Source organism: Arvicanthis niloticus, chromosome 5 (assembly GCF_011762505.2).
Source record: "Arvicanthis niloticus isolate mArvNil1 chromosome 5, mArvNil1.pat.X, whole genome shotgun sequence".
NCBI classification, from domain to species: domain Eukaryota; kingdom Metazoa; phylum Chordata; class Mammalia; order Rodentia; family Muridae; genus Arvicanthis; species Arvicanthis niloticus.
The window spans coordinates 84,922,835-84,940,338 of record NC_047662.1 but is presented as its reverse complement, the minus strand read 5'-3'; the positions used below and the strand labels follow the sequence as shown (position 1 = coordinate 84,940,338).

At 43.7% G+C, this 17,504-nt stretch overlaps 1 protein-coding gene across 4 annotated transcripts in view; it reads right to left on the bottom strand.

Annotated features, from left to right (window-relative positions):
* Fkbp15 (FKBP prolyl isomerase family member 15) overlaps window positions 1–17,504 on the bottom strand; it is a 54,878-nt gene that overhangs the window by 2,481 nt on the left and 34,893 nt on the right. For 2 of the 4 annotated variants that reach the window (XM_076934857.1, XM_034502764.2), the window contains 12 exons: window positions 16,876–16,985; window positions 16,002–16,109; window positions 15,017–15,111; window positions 13,801–13,873; window positions 9,190–9,361; window positions 6,661–6,797; window positions 5,333–5,488; window positions 4,265–4,417; window positions 3,290–3,382; window positions 2,332–2,439; window positions 1,380–2,095; window positions 339–438 (listed from right to left, as the gene is read on the bottom strand). In XM_076934857.1, the coding sequence (XP_076790972.1) occupies window positions 339–438; window positions 1,380–2,095; window positions 2,332–2,439; window positions 3,290–3,382; window positions 4,265–4,417; window positions 5,333–5,488; window positions 6,661–6,797; window positions 9,190–9,361; window positions 13,801–13,873; window positions 15,017–15,111; window positions 16,002–16,109; window positions 16,876–16,985 (2,021 nt within the window). Of the gene's footprint in view, window positions 1–338; window positions 439–1,379; window positions 2,096–2,331; window positions 2,440–3,289; window positions 3,383–4,264; window positions 4,418–5,332; window positions 5,489–6,660; window positions 6,798–9,189; window positions 9,362–13,770; window positions 13,874–15,016; window positions 15,112–16,001; window positions 16,110–16,875; window positions 16,986–17,504 lie in introns of all 4 variants that reach the window. The other 2 variants (XM_034502762.2, XM_076934856.1) reach the window with 1 other exon arrangement.

Below are 17,504 nucleotides of genomic sequence, written 5' to 3'. Positions count from 1 at the left end.
GTTCCTGAATGATCCTTCTGACCTGTCTCTTTGGCTAGAGATGAGGAGATCCAACAAGCTGATCTTTGGAATCCTTCCCACCTTCCCTCACTCCAAATGGGAATGGCTCCCCAGAGCCTAGAGCTTACAGTGCCCTCTTAAGAGTACAGTGGCAGCTGGCCATCCCCACCATGCTTACAGAGCTGTCCACTCTGAGCCCCAAGCTTACTCCCACAGGGTCCTGTACACAGAGTCCAGGAAATAAGCCACCAACAGACTCCTTTTCTCATCTCTGAGCCTGCAGGGAAGAGCCCCCAGGTGGTGGTGTGAGGACTCGGCAGAGCCTGAGCTTTCCTTACCACCTCATCTTCATCCTCCTCTTCCTCAGGCTGGGCTGTGGGTCTCGGAACCTTCAGAGTTGCCCCTTTAAACAGCTCGTCCTCTTCATCCCCAGAGAGACTAAAGGAGAATCAAGCCACAAATATGTTGCTGTTTCTGCCCAGGTCACAGGGCCCACCAACTTCAAAGGTTGACCCACTCACTCAATTAAAATCTCTCTTCCTACACTGTGCATCTGTTCCTCCAGAGACCACACCCTGTGCAATGGCCTCCACAGTCCGTTAGCCCTCTACAGCCTACAGAGTTAGCCCTCCAGAGTCTCTATCTTGCCTTATTCCCACAGTTTACACAGTATGTCATTTCCTCCAGTCTCCACCCTGTCAGTCCTTACAGACTACGCCCAGTGTCAATCTCCACCAGTCTATACCCAGTGTCAGTGCCTCCACAGTCTACAGTCAGCACAATTCCTAGAGCTAATAAATCAGACTCCATTACATTTCTGCTTAAATCCTTTTACTAGCTTTTCACTGTACTTGCACAAAATTCAAGCTTTAATAGTGACATGAACTACTACATATCTTGGCCCTTTCTTTATTTCCAACTTCAGCTTGACTCCACCTGTTGCCTCCCAGCTCCATTTAGTTCCTTACAGTGTGTCCACCCACCAGAGCACCTGTGTGTGCTCCTCTCTGCCATCTCTTCCTGTTGTCAGTGTTGACGACTCAGTCCTCCTTGAATCACAGGTAAATGCTACCTTCTCAGCTGCCTTCCCTAACCACCATTTAAACAGAATTCTCCCTCCTTATTCTCGATACTAGCACAGTTTCCTTTTGTTATCACTTACCTCACTGTTACAATATGTAAATATGTAGTTGTCTTCCCCACTAGACTGTAAGCTCCTCAGACTCATAAACCACACCTACCTCGTCTACCATACTACCATGGTGGCTGCCTGCCACAGAGCTGCTGACGAGAAAATGAATGAATACAGCATTCATGTCAACCCTAAGAAAGAGAAACCATTTTCACACACAGCCATCTGTGCCTGCTCAGATACACACCTGTGGTGCTGGGAGCCCTGGCTGTGTCTGACGGATGCTCCTGTAGCTGCTGAAGCAAGCTCTGTGTCCAACAATGTCTCACGGGGACCAGAGCTACTTATATCCTCAACTTGTTTGAGCTCAGGAGACTGAGGTCCTCCTTCTGGGCTTTCAGGGTCTAAGACTGGTGGCTCTTCCTTCTCAGGGTCTGGAGTCAATGACAATCTCCTGGAGTTTCCTTGCTGTAGGCCATCTGTGGCTACTTCCCTGACATGTTCTTCTCCCAATAGGCTGCTGGGCTGCACTGTTTTCTGGCCACCAGCAAGTGTCTCCTCAGATTCAGAGTCCATAGTTACAGGTCCTGGAGGTTTAGGTGGGATTGAACTCGGAGGCCCCAGGACTCTGTGGGCTGGGATGCCAGCTGGCTCAGGTGGGAGAGAACTGTTTTTGATTCCTGAGGGTACCTCTGCTTCTGAGGGCTCCCCTTTCCTTGTCTGTGAACCATGCTCTGGCATGGGAAGAGCCTGTAGAGGCAGTGGGGTAGATTCCCCTACTACCTGTTCTGACAGCACCTTGGGAGCCTCCTGCGTCTCCCCACTTGGGGGTGCTGGAGGCATCCCAGGGGTGGCAGGGCCTGGCTGCTCCAGGGAAGGTCTCAGAGGCTTTTCCTCTTCCTCCTCACTGCTGCACTCTCCCTGCTCTTCCTCCTGATGGTTCAATAGCTGAAGCGTCACCATCTGTTCAAAAGCCAAGGAGGAGGTGGCACTGACAGGAAGACAGCATGCACTGACAGGTCCTTGTCCTCAGAAGCACAGCTGCCACCCAACTTACGTGACTGTCTCTCCTGTTGGAAGAGGCTGGCCACACCCATATGGACATATGTCATTTCAGGGGTTACCATCACTTAGTATGAGTGCTTAGAAGGTAATAATGCCCATTCCAGTGAACCACCTGACATGTTCTCTGGATGTACCTTGATTGTATGCATGATGGTCCTCAGAATGGTCCTGCCATCATAAGATTCTTCCAGCTCAAACTCTCCCCTCAGTGACTGGAACACCTGGTTCATGATCTTCTTGACCTGTGCCAAGATCAAAACCACAAGCTACTAACCTCAAGGTATTAAGTGATACAACGAATTGCTGAGTTGGTAGTCTACAGAGGGACATAGATGCTCATGAATGGCTGGTAACATTGAGATCTGCCACCATGGAGAAAGCAGTTTTGTTTTGTTTTAATTTCATTTTATTCACTTTACATCCTGATCATAGCCCCACCTCCCCCCTCTCCTCCCAATGGGCCACCAACCAGGGAGACAAACATCTTTTAACAGAAGAACTAGCCGGGCGGTGGTGGCGCACGCCTTTAACCCCAGCACTTGGGAGGCAGAGGCAGACGGATTTCTGAGTTCGAGGCCAGCCTGGTCTACAGAGTGAGTTCCAGAACAGCCAAGGCTATACAGAGAAACCCTGCCTCGAAAAACCAAAAAAAAAAAAAAAAAAAAAAAAAAAAAGAAGAAGAAGAAGAACTAGCTAAAGGTATTCCCCATCAAGTGATGGTTGCATATACAAGGCTGCCCATTTACTGATCTGATGTCACTTCAACTATGAGTACCACCAAAAAGCTGTGTGGCCTTGACCACAGGGATTAGTGGATGCTGGGTTCTGGGTACAGCACTACCCCCAACGCTCTCTATGACTTAAGGGCACCTGCCATGTCTGTCAGAACTTTGGAGGAATAGTCTCTTTGTGCTTGCTACCAGAGTGGTAGATTCTAAAGAGTTAGTTTTTCTCCCAGACAAGTGATCTTTCAATAAAGCTGGAGAATTGCTGTTGTTATCACATAGGCATTGTCTGTTTTCTGAATACTTGATAAGCACATCTACTGACTTGCTGTGATAGGTTCTTCTGCCTCTTTGAATGCCAGCTCACCTTCTCTGAGGAGTCAGCAGCAGCTCTGCCAGCAGGTGCCTGGGACTTACTCTTCTCAGTGAAGGCTGCGATCTGGGCCTGGAGAGCTAAGCACTGCAAAATGAACAGACTGGGGCTGTGGCCTTGGGAACCTGGATGACTGTGATGGCCAGGAAACACACAAGAACCATTCTGAGCACAAGTCCTGACCTCACCTAGGTTTGCTAGGCTCAGCCTTGGTCCTCATTCCAGACCAGCTGATGCAGGTCACCCCACTTCCTAGACAATCAATTTGCAGCCTCATTCTAACTTTCCATCAAGGGCACTTAACTTGTTCCCAATGAGGTAAGAATATAATAAAAATAAGGGGGTGTGGATAATGGAAGTCACATACACACAAATATTCAGCTATCTATTCACCTCCAAGACTGCAACCAAGACCTCCATGTCAAAAGGTTCTAACTGGTAACACAAGGAACTGCCCTTCTGACAAGAGACTTCCATAACACGTCCTCAAGTCCCCTCCCAGATCTTTTTCACATATAAGTATCCCACATATAAGGGGCCACACTTGACCATCTACCTTACCACAGCTACGTGTCCTTGACTCACCTCCTTTGGACTCCTTCCTAGCTCCATTAGGCACTTCCTCTCAGAGCATCTAATCACTTATCTATCTCTTTTTTGTGATTACATGATTCTTGAGGGCAGAGTCCTTTGCATGCCCTTTCACTAACACAGTGGCAAGAGCCAAATTCAGGAAATATTTGCTTAATATATGCAGGATCAAATAGCAGGGGAACAAGTCCTGGAACACTGGCTTTTTTGCCTCTGACCTACCACCCTATGTAAACATGTAAAAAATAACTGACTGCAAGTTAGACTACCCTGGCTATGTTTTCTAGCTATTAATACTGCCTGCCTAGACTCAACAAACTGGACAAGCCCCCTACAGCCTGGAGGTCTTGTGTTATTAAGCTGACTTAGGGAAAGTACCTCATCCTGAAGGTGAGACAGCTTCTGCTGGTGGGCATCCCTCTGTGCACATACTTCTTGGTACTGCTGCAAGTGTTCATCCTTTGCAGAGGCCAAAAGCTGCTCACACTTAGCTTCCCACTGGCTCTGCAGCTCAGCCTGTGCAAGAGACAGCTGCCAAGACAAACAACAGCCATGTGTAGAGGGGTGGAAGTTGGTTCCCACTACCACAAAGGAAGCCCATTCTCCGTAGAATTTAAAGACCCTTGGCCCATTTAGGTAGAAAACAACTGTTGAAATGGTCTTAATTACTTTAAAAGTACCCTTTTATTCCTCTTGGTCTCTATGTTGGATATCAGGGTCTTTCACTGAACCTGGAGCTTAGCTGGCAGGCAGCTAGCTCCAGTGATCCTCCTGTCTCCATTATACACAGTAGCCATTACCCAACATTTTACTTGGATGCTGGAGATTCAAACTCAAGTCCTCATGCTTGCACAGTGTTGGGTCCAAAGTGGCCCCCTAAAATGGCAGAGGTGGTGACAAAGTCCTAAATAGGACTCTGGCTGGGTAAACAGAAACCTTTCTTTAGACTTTCTTTTGGGGGGGGGGGTCTGTTTACCAGGAACCTCACTTAATCTATCACCAAAGGCCAACTGCCTCAAAGGCCACCTACTCCCCCATCAATCCAAACAGCCTATGTTAGCTCAAAGACCTCCACCCTGCTGACTCTCATATAAAATTTGCTTGCTTTTCCACCATTTTGCTGCCCCCCTCTCCAGCACCATCCCCAAACCCCACCTGAGGAGATAGAGTAGTTTGAGGCCCAGTTATCCTTTCTGTCTACCATGGAATGTTCCAGCTCAGTAGTTTCACCGTACCCTCACTTCCACACAGCAAGCACCCTTACCTACTATGCAGTCATATCCCCAGTCCTAAAGTAAGCATGACTTAACATTAAGGGGGATGTCGCCAGTTGTCAGCATTTCCACTATTCTCCCATGTGTGTATAAGCCGTGAGAAACATCTTCTTAAGGTAAGTGGAAGCTATGTGTCCTTCACAGCTTCCTTGTATTGCCAAGAGCCCCTTACCTGCTCTGCAGCTGCTTGGTCTGTGGACACTCGAGCCTTTTTCAAGAGCTGCCGAAGTCTGTCCAGTTCCTCCTGGTGCGACTTGCGAATCTCGTCCATCTCCTCCTCTGCCTGGCAGCGCTCCTGAGCTGATTTCTTTTTCCTCTCTGAGAGGTTCTGAGGAACAAGAGAATCAGCCTTAGCACTAGTTGAACTAGTGGAGGAGGAGTGGTCCATGACCTCAGTGGGTCATCTCTAGGAACCGTTCCTTTTTAAGCAGCACCCCATACACACCTTTGTATTTTGCATCCTTGCTACTGAGATGAACTGTGACAGGGAAAAGGCAGACAATACATTTACTGCCATTCTCTTAAAAGCTGGGGAGGTATAACTTTAGTGTAGGTACAAGAAGGCAGAGACATCTGTCTGACTGGTGAAAAAATAAATGGATACAGTTATCATAAAAAGCCATCAGTCACAGTAAAGATAGTCACTGTTATAGTGTCTGCAATAAGAAAAAACTGAAAATGGCCCCAAATCAAAAGGAACTGCTTTAAAAAGCACAAAATCAAAAAGGAACTGGGAAGATGGAGCCCCGGGTAACACTTGCCACACAAGTGTGAGGACCTGAGTTCAGAACTTCAAGTCCCATAGAGAAGCAGACTTGATCAGCACTCCTATGGCAAGAGAGGAGCTGGAGACAAGAACATCCTCAGAAGTTCAGGCCAGCTCAGGATGTCTCAAACAAGATAGGCCTGACACCTAAGGCTGTCCTCTGACTTCCATACCTGGATGTGCATGCTGGTGCTCTCATATCTCTCTCATCTTTCAGACACAAATACACACACACACACACACACACACACACACACACACACACACCAACCAACCAACCAACCAACCAACCAACAAACAAACAGCTATTCAGCCTGAGGAGGTCCACAGCAGTTTGAAATGAAAAACAAGAAACAAAAATATCCATTGATCTAGGATAGGTCAGGGGCACAGTAGGCTACTGTGCAGCAGTAACGAGTATAGTGTCCTCAACACTTTTAAAGGCATTTAATATGAACTCAGTATTGTTTACAAATGCTATCAGCACATTTGTATACGAGGATACGTAATAACCTACTACCCTGAGGGTTAATGTGTTCTCTATAGTTGTTATTTATAACCCATACAATTAGAGAAGCAATTAAAAACAACTTTTTAATTTTGTACTTTTCTGTATTGTTTGCACTTTCCCTAATATATTCATCCTATAACAATTTTAAAAGAAAAACAAAATTGTTTACTAATCAGCTATGCCTGGTACTTGGGCCAAGAGAAAGTTGGCCTTTCGAATTTACCTTTTCAAGGGACTCCTTCTCAGCTCGGAGGTCAGTCAGCTCTTCCTCCAGGGAGGTTACTTTGAGCTCCAGCTGCCTCCGGCTCTGCTTTTCACTTCTGAATTGGGTCTGTGTTTGCTCAGAGGCTTCTCGAAGCTCTAGGAGAGAGAAAGGAGGCATGACTATAGAACCAGAGATGCAGAGGACAATGTGTCATCCCAGAATCGCTTTCAAAGTTGCATGCTTTAATCGCCCAATCCTACTGCATAAGCATGTAGTGGGAGATACTTAACTCTCCAACCCAAATATGATCGGTCAATGAAAGCACAACTCAGTAATTATGAATATATTCTGTAAGCCTAGATTGGGCAGATACCCCTACACTACTCTGTTCCCCAGCTATGAGACCCTTATAACTTGAGGGTTTTCTAGACCCTGCATCTGTCCTTCTACCTCCTGCTTCCCAGTCGTCCTCCTCAGTCGTCTTCTCTCTCCTCTCCTCCCTTCTCTCCCCAGTTGTAGTTGTCTCTGTCGTCTTCCTCCTCCATTGTCTTCCTCCAGTCCTCCTCTCTTCTCTCCCCAGCCTTTATTTCTCTACCACCCCTTCCTCTGCCCAATCACTGGCTTCAGCCTTAATTTTACAAACTAAAATGGGCAGAAGGTTCACTAGAAATCACCTGTGTCATGACTCACAGCTCCTCTGTAGTTCTTCACAGGAAAGGGGAACTAGTATCAAAATACAAGGCCAGGGCTATCCACACATAAGCCTCCCTGCCCTGCAGTGAGGATTAGCAAGCCTGCACTGACTCTTGCTATCCATCCATGTTAAACCTGGAAAGGGAGACTTCTATATGTATACACCTCCTTGTGCACATGCAAAGTGAGAGAACGTCCTCTGACAGTCAGGGACTGCCTTCAATGCCATCACTCCTAGAATTCTACTTCCGTCATCATACGACCACACAGGTGTCTTGTTAAGCAGAGCTCAGAGCTCTCTGCCTGGCTAAGACTTTCAGCCTTCTTGGTAGCTAGGACGTTTGACCAAGAATTTACTTTCAAAATATTATTTCTCAAATAAGATTAGGGGTGGGTGTTAGCTTTTAATTTAATATACTAAAACTTGTTTGAAAACTGACTCTTGAAGTCACCGTCACAAGGAACTGTCAGGAGAAACTACAAAAGCAGAAGTGGAATATCTACGTGTGTTCTAGAGTATCTGATCATACTGTGAACGCTGAGATTGTGTTACTTACTGGAGAAACCTGTTTGTAGTTGTGACGTGGCTCAGCCCCAGCACACACCTTTAATCCAAGAACTTTCAGCTTGAATATTGTAAACAGGATTAAATAAAGTCAACCAAGGTCAAGAGGCGGAGCAAACAACCAGTTAACAGGAAGTGAACATAGGATTATTAAGAAAAAAGAGTAAGCAACTAGGTGACAGGAAGTGAACACAGGATTTCTAAGAAAGAACTATAGAGAGTAAGAGGGAGTCAGGAGGATGGATAGAGAGACCCACAGGAAGTAGAAGGGAGGGACATTCAGTTTGAGGGAGGTTTTTTGAGACAACAAGAAAGAGGGGCATTCATTCTGGGACTTCAGCTGAGGAGGAAGGTCAGCTGGGTGCTTTCTCTGCCTCTCTGAGCTAACAGGATTTTGCTCCAGCACCTGGCTTTTGAGTCTTTATTGGTAAAATCGAACGACTGAGACTTTGTTAAAAAACAACATCCATCCACTCTGCTGCAGCAGCCTCTGTCCCTGTCTGCTGGTCGAATTTGCATTCCACACAGATTTCTCTATCCCGAGACACCAGTGAGTATGCTGGCATTCACAACTTCTAGCTAACCAGCATGTCTTCATCCCTACCTTTATGCCACGCACTGAAGTAACCTTCATATGGAGGAAAGGGTTTTACAAGGAGTAAGTCACTGTCCTTGCCCTTCAGGAGCTTGTATTCTAGTGGGAAGAATAGACTTATAAACGATGCTTATCAAAGGTAATTTTGATGATCAGAATAATGCACTAAGAGATAAAGAGGTATCAAGAAAGATCAGATGGTCTAGAAAAAGCTGGGGAAACCTGTGCGAGACAGGTTTTTTAGAGAGGACTGGAAATACTATGAAGGCAAACATGCCAAGTGAGCACACCCCTCCTCCAAACACAGCTATTCCAAGAAAACATGATGAAAAGCAAAACAGAATGGGCGGCTGGAAGAGCAGTCAGCAGGACTGTGCTTATGGCAGAGCTCTGGGCTTTGAGTCCAAGCTAGAGCACTGCAATCCTCTCTCCAGGAAGGAGGAAACCACAGCAAGAACTGCTTCTTTCTTCAAAATCCACCAAGTCGTGAGTCAGTATTTCCTCAAACAGAGAAACAGTACGACTCATCAAGTACAACTGAATTGAGGGAAGGATGCCTTCCTGTCTTAGTAGGTTTTCTACCAGTCCCCCTTGATGTTCAGCCGTTCATGAGTGCCAAAGGGACTGACAGGAAGGACACCATTTAACTTAACTTTAAATAGCGTCATGCTGGCATTCTCCTCTGAGAGCTTACCTGAGAGGTCGGCCTGGAGTCTAGTGACTTGGCCCCTGAGAAGATCTGTCTCCTTCAAATTTTCTGTCAGTTGCAGCTGCAGCTCTGTCTCCTTCTTCTGGTGAGCAGTCATTTTCAGTTGCAGGTGAGAGACTTGTGCAGTGGCTGCTGCTAACTCTTCTGTCACCTTGGCCTGGATGGTGACAAAGGGCAACATCACTTTACACATAGGCATTCCAAGTGCTGATTCAACCTCTTGTGACTCTAAGCTGATGGGACTGGTAGCCAGGAAGGGAGGAAAGGATACCTTCCACCTGCACTGGGCTAAATGCAAACCTTGAAGGTGCACAAGGGCTCAGGTTGAGTTCTGTTGCAGAAATATGTTCTTAGTAAATACTCCACAAGCCAATGTGGTGTACACAGCTGAAATCTCAGCACTTGGGCAGCTGAGGCAGGAGGATAAGGAGTTCCAGACAAGCCTATATTATGTAACAAAGCTGTTTCAAAAGCAAATATACAAAGACACAAGTACTGTAGGAGGTGACAAAAGCTTGTTTCAGCGCTGTTCAATGCAGCATTAAGTTATAACAGAATGCAAAACCAACACAAAACACTCAAGAGACGTAAGCAAAATAGGAAATACCCACCCTGTGTGCTATCAACAGTATATTTGAAAAGAACACTCAAGTAGCGTGGAATACAGCTGGAACCTACTGCTAAATGAAGAATATAAGTAGATTATCAAATAGTATAGTATGTTAAATATTATTCTGTTTTTGTAACACGGTCTGTATGTAAGGGAAAGAGCTTGCAGGCATTTTGCACCAATAGCCAATCTAGAGAGAACCTGAATGCTTTCTATTTTCTTCTTGCTGATTAAATTATATTTTACATGAGTCTTTCAAAATCATTTGTCACAAATCATTCTTTAAAAAGATAATGTTCTATTGCTCAATTTTTTAAAAAACTGAATCAGATAAGATGAATGGAAATGGGTGCAAAAAAAAAAAAAAAAAAAAAAGACTTTAAGCAGGGCAGTGGTGGAGCATGCCTTTAATCCCAGCACTTGGGAGGCAGAGGTAGGCGGATTTCTGAGTTCAAGGCCAGCCTGGTCTACAGAGTGAGTTCCAGGACAGCCAGGGCTACACAGAGAAACCCTGTCTCGAAAAACAAAACAAATAAACAACAAAAAAAAAGTAAACAATGACCCAATTCTATCTTGCCTCATATTGATAACCACAGAGAAATATATTTTTCAGGAGCTGGCAAGATAGCTCAGTAACTAAAGATGCCTGTTGCCAAGATGGACAACTTGAGTTTGATTTCTAGGACTTACATGGTGGGAAGAGAAAACTGATATTGGAAAATTTACCTCTACATGTACACTGTAGTAAATGCATGCATATATATATGTATATATATATGCATATGTATACATATATATACACACATATACGCTAAATAAATAAAAACAGAGCAAAAGACATATGTATTCAACTTTCCATTTGTATAAAGTGATTCTTTATATACATACACACTGAGTCTTCACACATTCCAGATAAAACAGCAGATAAGCTAAACAGTCTTCAGTAGTACATATGGGTCTTCTCCCCTCCCTCTTTTTTTAAAATCTGAATCATATTCTAGTGAGTGGACGTGAGGTAGTTTGCTCTGTATTGTAGCACACATGGAGTGCTTCCGGTCTTTCTCATCACACCTATGAAAATCTTAGATCCATTGTATACATTGATCACCTCTGTATGCAAGAGCCTTTAGGAATATTTCTAGATGCAGAATAAATCCATGTGCAATTTTGTAATATTGTTGGTTTTCCTCCATCAGCTATTCTACATGTTTCATCAACCACAGTCAACATTTCAATCAAGCTGATGAGATATGACATCTGTGCCACTTCCTAACACTTCTATACTAGACAGGGACCAGATGAAAGAGCCTAAGTGTCTTCGGGGAATGTATGCTGACGGTGAGATGACTGAGAACTCTCACATGGTATTCTGAGCACTGGAGATAATGACAACAATGACTAAGGACGACTGAGAAAAGCCAGCTACTGCATCCATTCCCTTGAACAGCCACTCCCACAGCACACAAACTCAGAGTCAGCAGGGCAGTGTGGGAATGCTCTGTAGGGATCAGGCTTGTCTCTGGGGTTGGGCTGATTCTCCTATGCTGTGATATTGACACCATGATTCCCTCTACATCGTTACATTTTTAGTGCACATTTTACAACTGTCTACTTTCTTCTACTTTTTGTAGCTTCTGATGGTATTCACTGTGCACACCTGTTTTTACAGTAGTTATTGCTGGGGCTGAGGCTATATGGGACACTTGTCTAGCATGTATGAGGCCCTAAATTCAACCCCTAGAATCACATATACAAAAAATTTATTCTTTGCCTTATCCTTAAGTGTTTTTTTTTTTTTAAGTCAACTTTATAGCTTCTATTTAAAGCCTGTATTTTGACTCCCCTAAAGGTAAAGGAAATGAAACAAAAGTGTGTATGACTTAAAAATAAATAGGCTGCGAATCTGAGAGTATAAGTGACCTGTACAATAAGTGTGGTGGCTTGAGTACAAATGATCCCCATAGACTCCTGTGTTTGAATGCTTGACCAACAGGGAGTGGTGTTATGAGGGGGTGTGGCCTTACTGAGGTAGGTGTGGCCTTGCTGGAGGAAGTGTGTCACTGTGGGGGCAGGCTTTGAGGTCTCAGAAAGTCAAGTCAGTTGTTTCCTGCTGCTTTTGGATCAAGATATAGAACTTCTTAGCTCCTCCAGCACCATGTCTGCACACTGACATGCTTTTCCACCATGATGATAATGGACTGAGCCTCTGAAACTGTGAGCCAGCCTCAGTTAAACGTTTTCCTTATAAGAGTTGCCATGGTCATAGTGCCTCTTCACAGCAATAGAAACCCTAACAGTAAGAATTCAGATTATTATTTTTATCTAGAATCTTCAGAGTGGGCTTCATCTTCCTAACATAGAATAATGAATAAAGTTTACTTGCTATTCTACCTCACGCAGCCCATGAAAACTGAACTAACATAGAACTCAGACAGCTTTGAACCTCTATGTAGCTTAGAGTTCACTAATTAGAGCAGAGCCCCTCTCAAGACCTTAAAGATACCTCTTGTTCAAAAGAACAGAGTAGGAGACTCTCAAAAGTGCTTCCCACAATTTCTTTTAAAGTGGCATCTCATTATTTACCCCAGAATGACCTCATTAACTCATTACAGAGTGATCCTGTTAGCCCAGCCCAAGTGCTAGGATTGCAGGCATGCACTACTATGATCAGCTTCCAACATTTTTATCTCAGATCCTTACCTAGAAAGGCCTATTACAGAAGCACAGAAATACTCCCACACAATCACATGTCCATACCCAAACAGTAATACATTAACCATCTTTGAGTGTAAGGATTATAGGTGATTTCTGTTATGGGTTTTTTATTAGAATGGATAACTTTTATAAGTTAAAAAAAAGTACATTTTACTATGTATATGTGTATATAGCTATTTATAGATATAATCACAATATTTTAAAATAATGAGATGTCAGCAGAAACCTACATGGTGTGGGAGGACTCTGATTCCTACTCTGGAACAATGTCCACTGTTGAGGTAGAGCTGGGCAACCAAGCAAGGATTCAAAGACAAGGAAGCACTGACTCTAGAAGCAGGAAAGCAGCATCAGCAGGGACAGCACTCCAGTGTGAGAGGACGGTGCTGAAAATGAGCCCCTGAGCTAGTGCTTTCTACCTCCTGGGCCTTGATTAGCTCTTTATAAAGTATGCTCAGGAAGCTCATTCCTCTACCAGGTCTTCCCCCTTGGAATCATGACGTTATAGAAAAACCAATTCTTACATAATTTCACTTACCAAATACTCCTTGAACACTTAACCATATTTTTCTGAGCAATGCTTGGCAGCAGAAATCTGCCTCCAGAAGGGAACTGCTAATCTCCCTTTAAGAGAGATCACAAGGAGACTGCAAAAGTAGATTAAAGCTGGTGCACACCTTCAATCCCAGCACTCTGAGGCAGAGGCAAGCACATCTCTTATGTTCAAGACCAGCATGGTCTACATAGCTAGTTTCAGACCAGCCAGTACTACATAGTGACTGACTCCCTGCCTCAAACAAAATAAAAAAAAAAAAAAGCAACTCATTCAGGGATAGTGGCGTACATCTATAATGCCAACACATAGAAAACTGAGAAAGAGGCTGGAGAGTCTGAGGCTAGCCTGGGCTATATACCAAAATCTGGTCTGAACAAACCTGGCTAAACAATGAGAACCTACACAAATAAACAAGAAAAAACAACTACCAACTGGCAGAAGCTGGGGTTACAGGCATGAAACAGCACCCCTAATTCAATCATTGTTTTTGAGTCAACTTACTGCAAATATTTTGTAAAAGCAATCTAGAGGTGATTAATACATGAAAACCTGTTGGAGGATTTCCAGGCCTCTTCCCAAAGACGGCAAACATCCTGCTGTACAGAAACTGGGAAGTTCATATGCAGGATTATTCCACACCTCAACGCATCCTGACCAGGGCCTTCCTCAGCCCAGTGATTTTTACCTTCTCTTGTTCAGCATGCAATATTCTTGCCTGTGTGTTTTCTGTGGCTGTTTGAAGTGAGTTGTTCCTCTTCTCCATCATCAGGTTACTCTGCTCAACATACCTGAGACAGAAATAAAGGCAAAGAAAACATTCGTGAAGCACTCAATGTTTGACAGGTACGTGTCCTCAGTTCTCACAACATTGCTCTACACCTTCATCAGAAACAATCTGAAGGGGGCTGGAGAGAAGGCTCCTAGGTTCAGAGCCTTTGACCTTTGGTTTAGTTCCCAGCATCCACATGGTGGCTCACAACCATCTGTAGCTCCAGCTCCAAGGGATCCAGCTCCCTTTCCCAAGGCACTGCACACATGATGCACAGATAACAAGACAAATATCCATACAAATATTTTCAATTTTTAAAAGGCCAAACAACAATCTAAAAATCACATTGCTTTCCTGAGACCTGCAGAAACTAACCAAGCTATCTGCAGTGACCAAGGAAGGAGTAGCACCCTGGGCCACAGATGACTCTCTCTGCATAATGAAGGGCAACATTCACAGGGTGCATGTTAATGGAAGATGGGAAAGAGAAAAAGGAAGTAAGAAGACTCTCAGGGGAAAGAAGACAAGAATCCTTACATGTAAAAGACAAAAAACACTGGACAAGAGAAACACAGAAAAAATAACTTTTCCAAGTGAAACACTGAATTGAGACTAACTCTGTTTACCTTTCCACCCTTCACACATCCCAGAAGGATCCATTCAAAGTTATAAAATGTGCTTTATGAAATCAATCAGGCTCTGTTTGAGTTCTGGTTGATAAAATAGCCCACACAGAAAAGAGAAGAGAGGACACAGTTTTCTACCTAACACCATTTTCAGAGAAAGCTAGGCCTGCAAACATAAACAAAATACCCAAAGCCACACAATACATGAAGTGCAGGGCTGAAAGTCAATCACAGGTGGGTCTTACACCAACCACAGCCACCTTAGCCTGTTCTACTGAAGGCAGAACAAGTAATTCACACAATGAGCAGAAACAGAAATGGTTGAAATACATGGGCTAGAGAACAGGTCACAGCTCAGAAGTATTCCATACTCAGTATGTACAAGGTGCTCGGGTTCAAAAACCAAAACAAAACCAAGTGTAGAGAGGAGAATTGTAATTAATATCCTGCCCTCGACAATGTGTATCATAATGTATAGTATGAGACATTAAGCCCTTTGCCCACCCTCCCCAGCGCTGCCGAGTCCCTGCCATTACCTCTGATTTCGTTCGATGAGGTCACTAATTTTGTCATTCTGCTCTTCTATACGACTGCTTTTCTCAAGCAGCTCCTGTTTCAGTCTCTCATTTTCCTAAATCCAAACACACAACATACAAAGTAAGTGGCTAAAAGTGCCCAGTAAGTCAGTAAGCGTCTTGAAAGTTCCATTTCTCTCCACTCTCTGCTTCGGCTATAGCTGCAGCATGACCAGCCACCTCACAATCTGCTGCCATGTCTTCCCTGACATGACAGACTGGATCCCCAAACTGTATAGCAAAACAGCTTGAACCCACAGATGGTCTTGTAAACACATTTTGAAACAAATGCTAAAACTTATTTTCCTAGAGATGTAACTGTTAAGAGTAATAAATCAAATTATACCTGCTAGATTATAATCACTAGGCTAGATAGGCTGAGGATGGTCATAAAATGAAAGGAGAGTTTAAAATAGGCCTAAAAAGCAGTGTTTCTTTTTTGACTACATTAGTCATACTGCTATGTAGCATGTAGAATACAGAATAATATAGCTTAATATAATATAGTATATAGTATAATACAGACACTTGTGGTTTGAATGTGAGATGTCACCCACAGGCTCATGTGTCTGAATATTTGATCCCCAGCTTGGAACAGAGTGGGGTCCAATTAGAGGAAGTAGGCCACTGAGGGTGTTCCTAGGCAGGTTCCACTTCCTGTTGTCTCTCTGTTCAATGAGACCAGTTGCCTCAACTCTGCTACCACTCCTACCTGCCACAATGGGCTGCATGCTCTCAAACTAGGAAGCAAAAGAAACCTTGCTCCATTAAATTGTTTCTTGTCAGGTATTTGGTCACAGCAACAAATAAAATAACTAAAATGAAAGTATAAGCCACAGAACCAAATTAAGCCATAATGGTTTTTCCAACTCTAGTACTCAGTACATGCTGTTTCTGGGGTGAGGAAACAGATTTAAGGCTGTGCAGTATTCTCCCTCATCCTCACCTGGATGATCCGCTGGATGTTGCTCATAATCATGCTTGTTTCCATTGTGACTGACATGCTAGGAAGAAGCATGGAATTCCCAGAGCTATGCTTCTGTAACTCCTCTACCTGCAAAGGGGAAGCCAGGAAGGCTGTGAACATATATAAGTAGAGAAATACAATTCACCCAGGACCAATCACGTTTTTGAGAAAGCTAATACATTTCTGAGACAGCATCTAAATGTAAACTTACTTTCTCCACTAAATTAATCCCAAAGTAAAGATGCTAACACTTGTAGGGAAATGGCCGAGGACTGTGACTACGGGAAACCAAGGAGGAGCATTCTTACAGCGGTGGCTGCTACCATTTACATTCTATAGTGCCCACTTCCTGTACCCCCTTTTAACATTTTAATTTATTATCTCTTTTTAAAATTAAAAAACATGATTTTAGATTTATTTGTTTTATTTTATGTGTCTTTAAGTGTTTTGCCTACAAGTATGTATGTGCCTGGTTCATCAGAGATAAGAAGATATCAGCTCTCCTGGAACTGAGTCACGATGTGGGTGTTGGAAACGGAACCTGGATCCTCTGCAAGAGCAGTGGCTTTGTTTCTGTATTACAATTTCATACATCTAAATAATGTGTCTTTATTGTGTCTATCCATTATCATGTGCACATATGGTATGCGTGAGTATGGACATGTACTCCTATGCCATGGCACATGGACAGGAGTCAGAGTATAATAAGCAGGAATTGGTTCTCTCTTTTCTTGATAAATTTCAGGAATCAAACTCAGGTCACTGGGCTTGTTCAGCAAGTGCTTTTACCTGCTGAGCCATCTCCGGCCCAACAACCCTATTTTCAACAGAGCCTCAGCTCTGACTCAGTCACCTTAGTCATGAGATGATCCATTTTATCAGCCACTTTGTTGACTGCCATTCGAATTTCAGTGTTGTATTGTCGTGCTTCGGTCATGAGAAAGGACATCATGTCACCTGATCCTAAACAGACATGAAAAGGAACTTATAAACCTGGAAAGAGAAAACTATGTATAGAAAAGCTAAGGGCGGTTTTAGCAGAGAAAATAGGATAGGCAATTTCACACTGTCAGGAGAAGGCATAGAACAGGCAATAGAGACAAAGGGCTCCGAAGCTAATAGGAACTAAGTTATATTTCTGCAAAATGCTTCAAGAGCTAGACTCTGGTTCAAATGCACACTGGTGCAAGTGTATCCACTGTGGACTACTATAATTCTGCACTTACATTGTTCCCCTTTCTCCAACTGCATGCCAGGCATTGCACGGGCACCAGGAGTACAATTATGAATAAAATATGCTTCTTAGTGGACTACAGTTGGGAAACTAACACATAAAAACAAATCATACAACACAGTAGTACTTTAAATGCAAGATGGGCACATGACTGTAACTCACAAGGCAAACAGAAGATTCAGAGTTCAAGATCAGCCTGGGTTACATGAAATGCTGTCTTAAAAACAATTTTTTGAGAGAGGTGATTT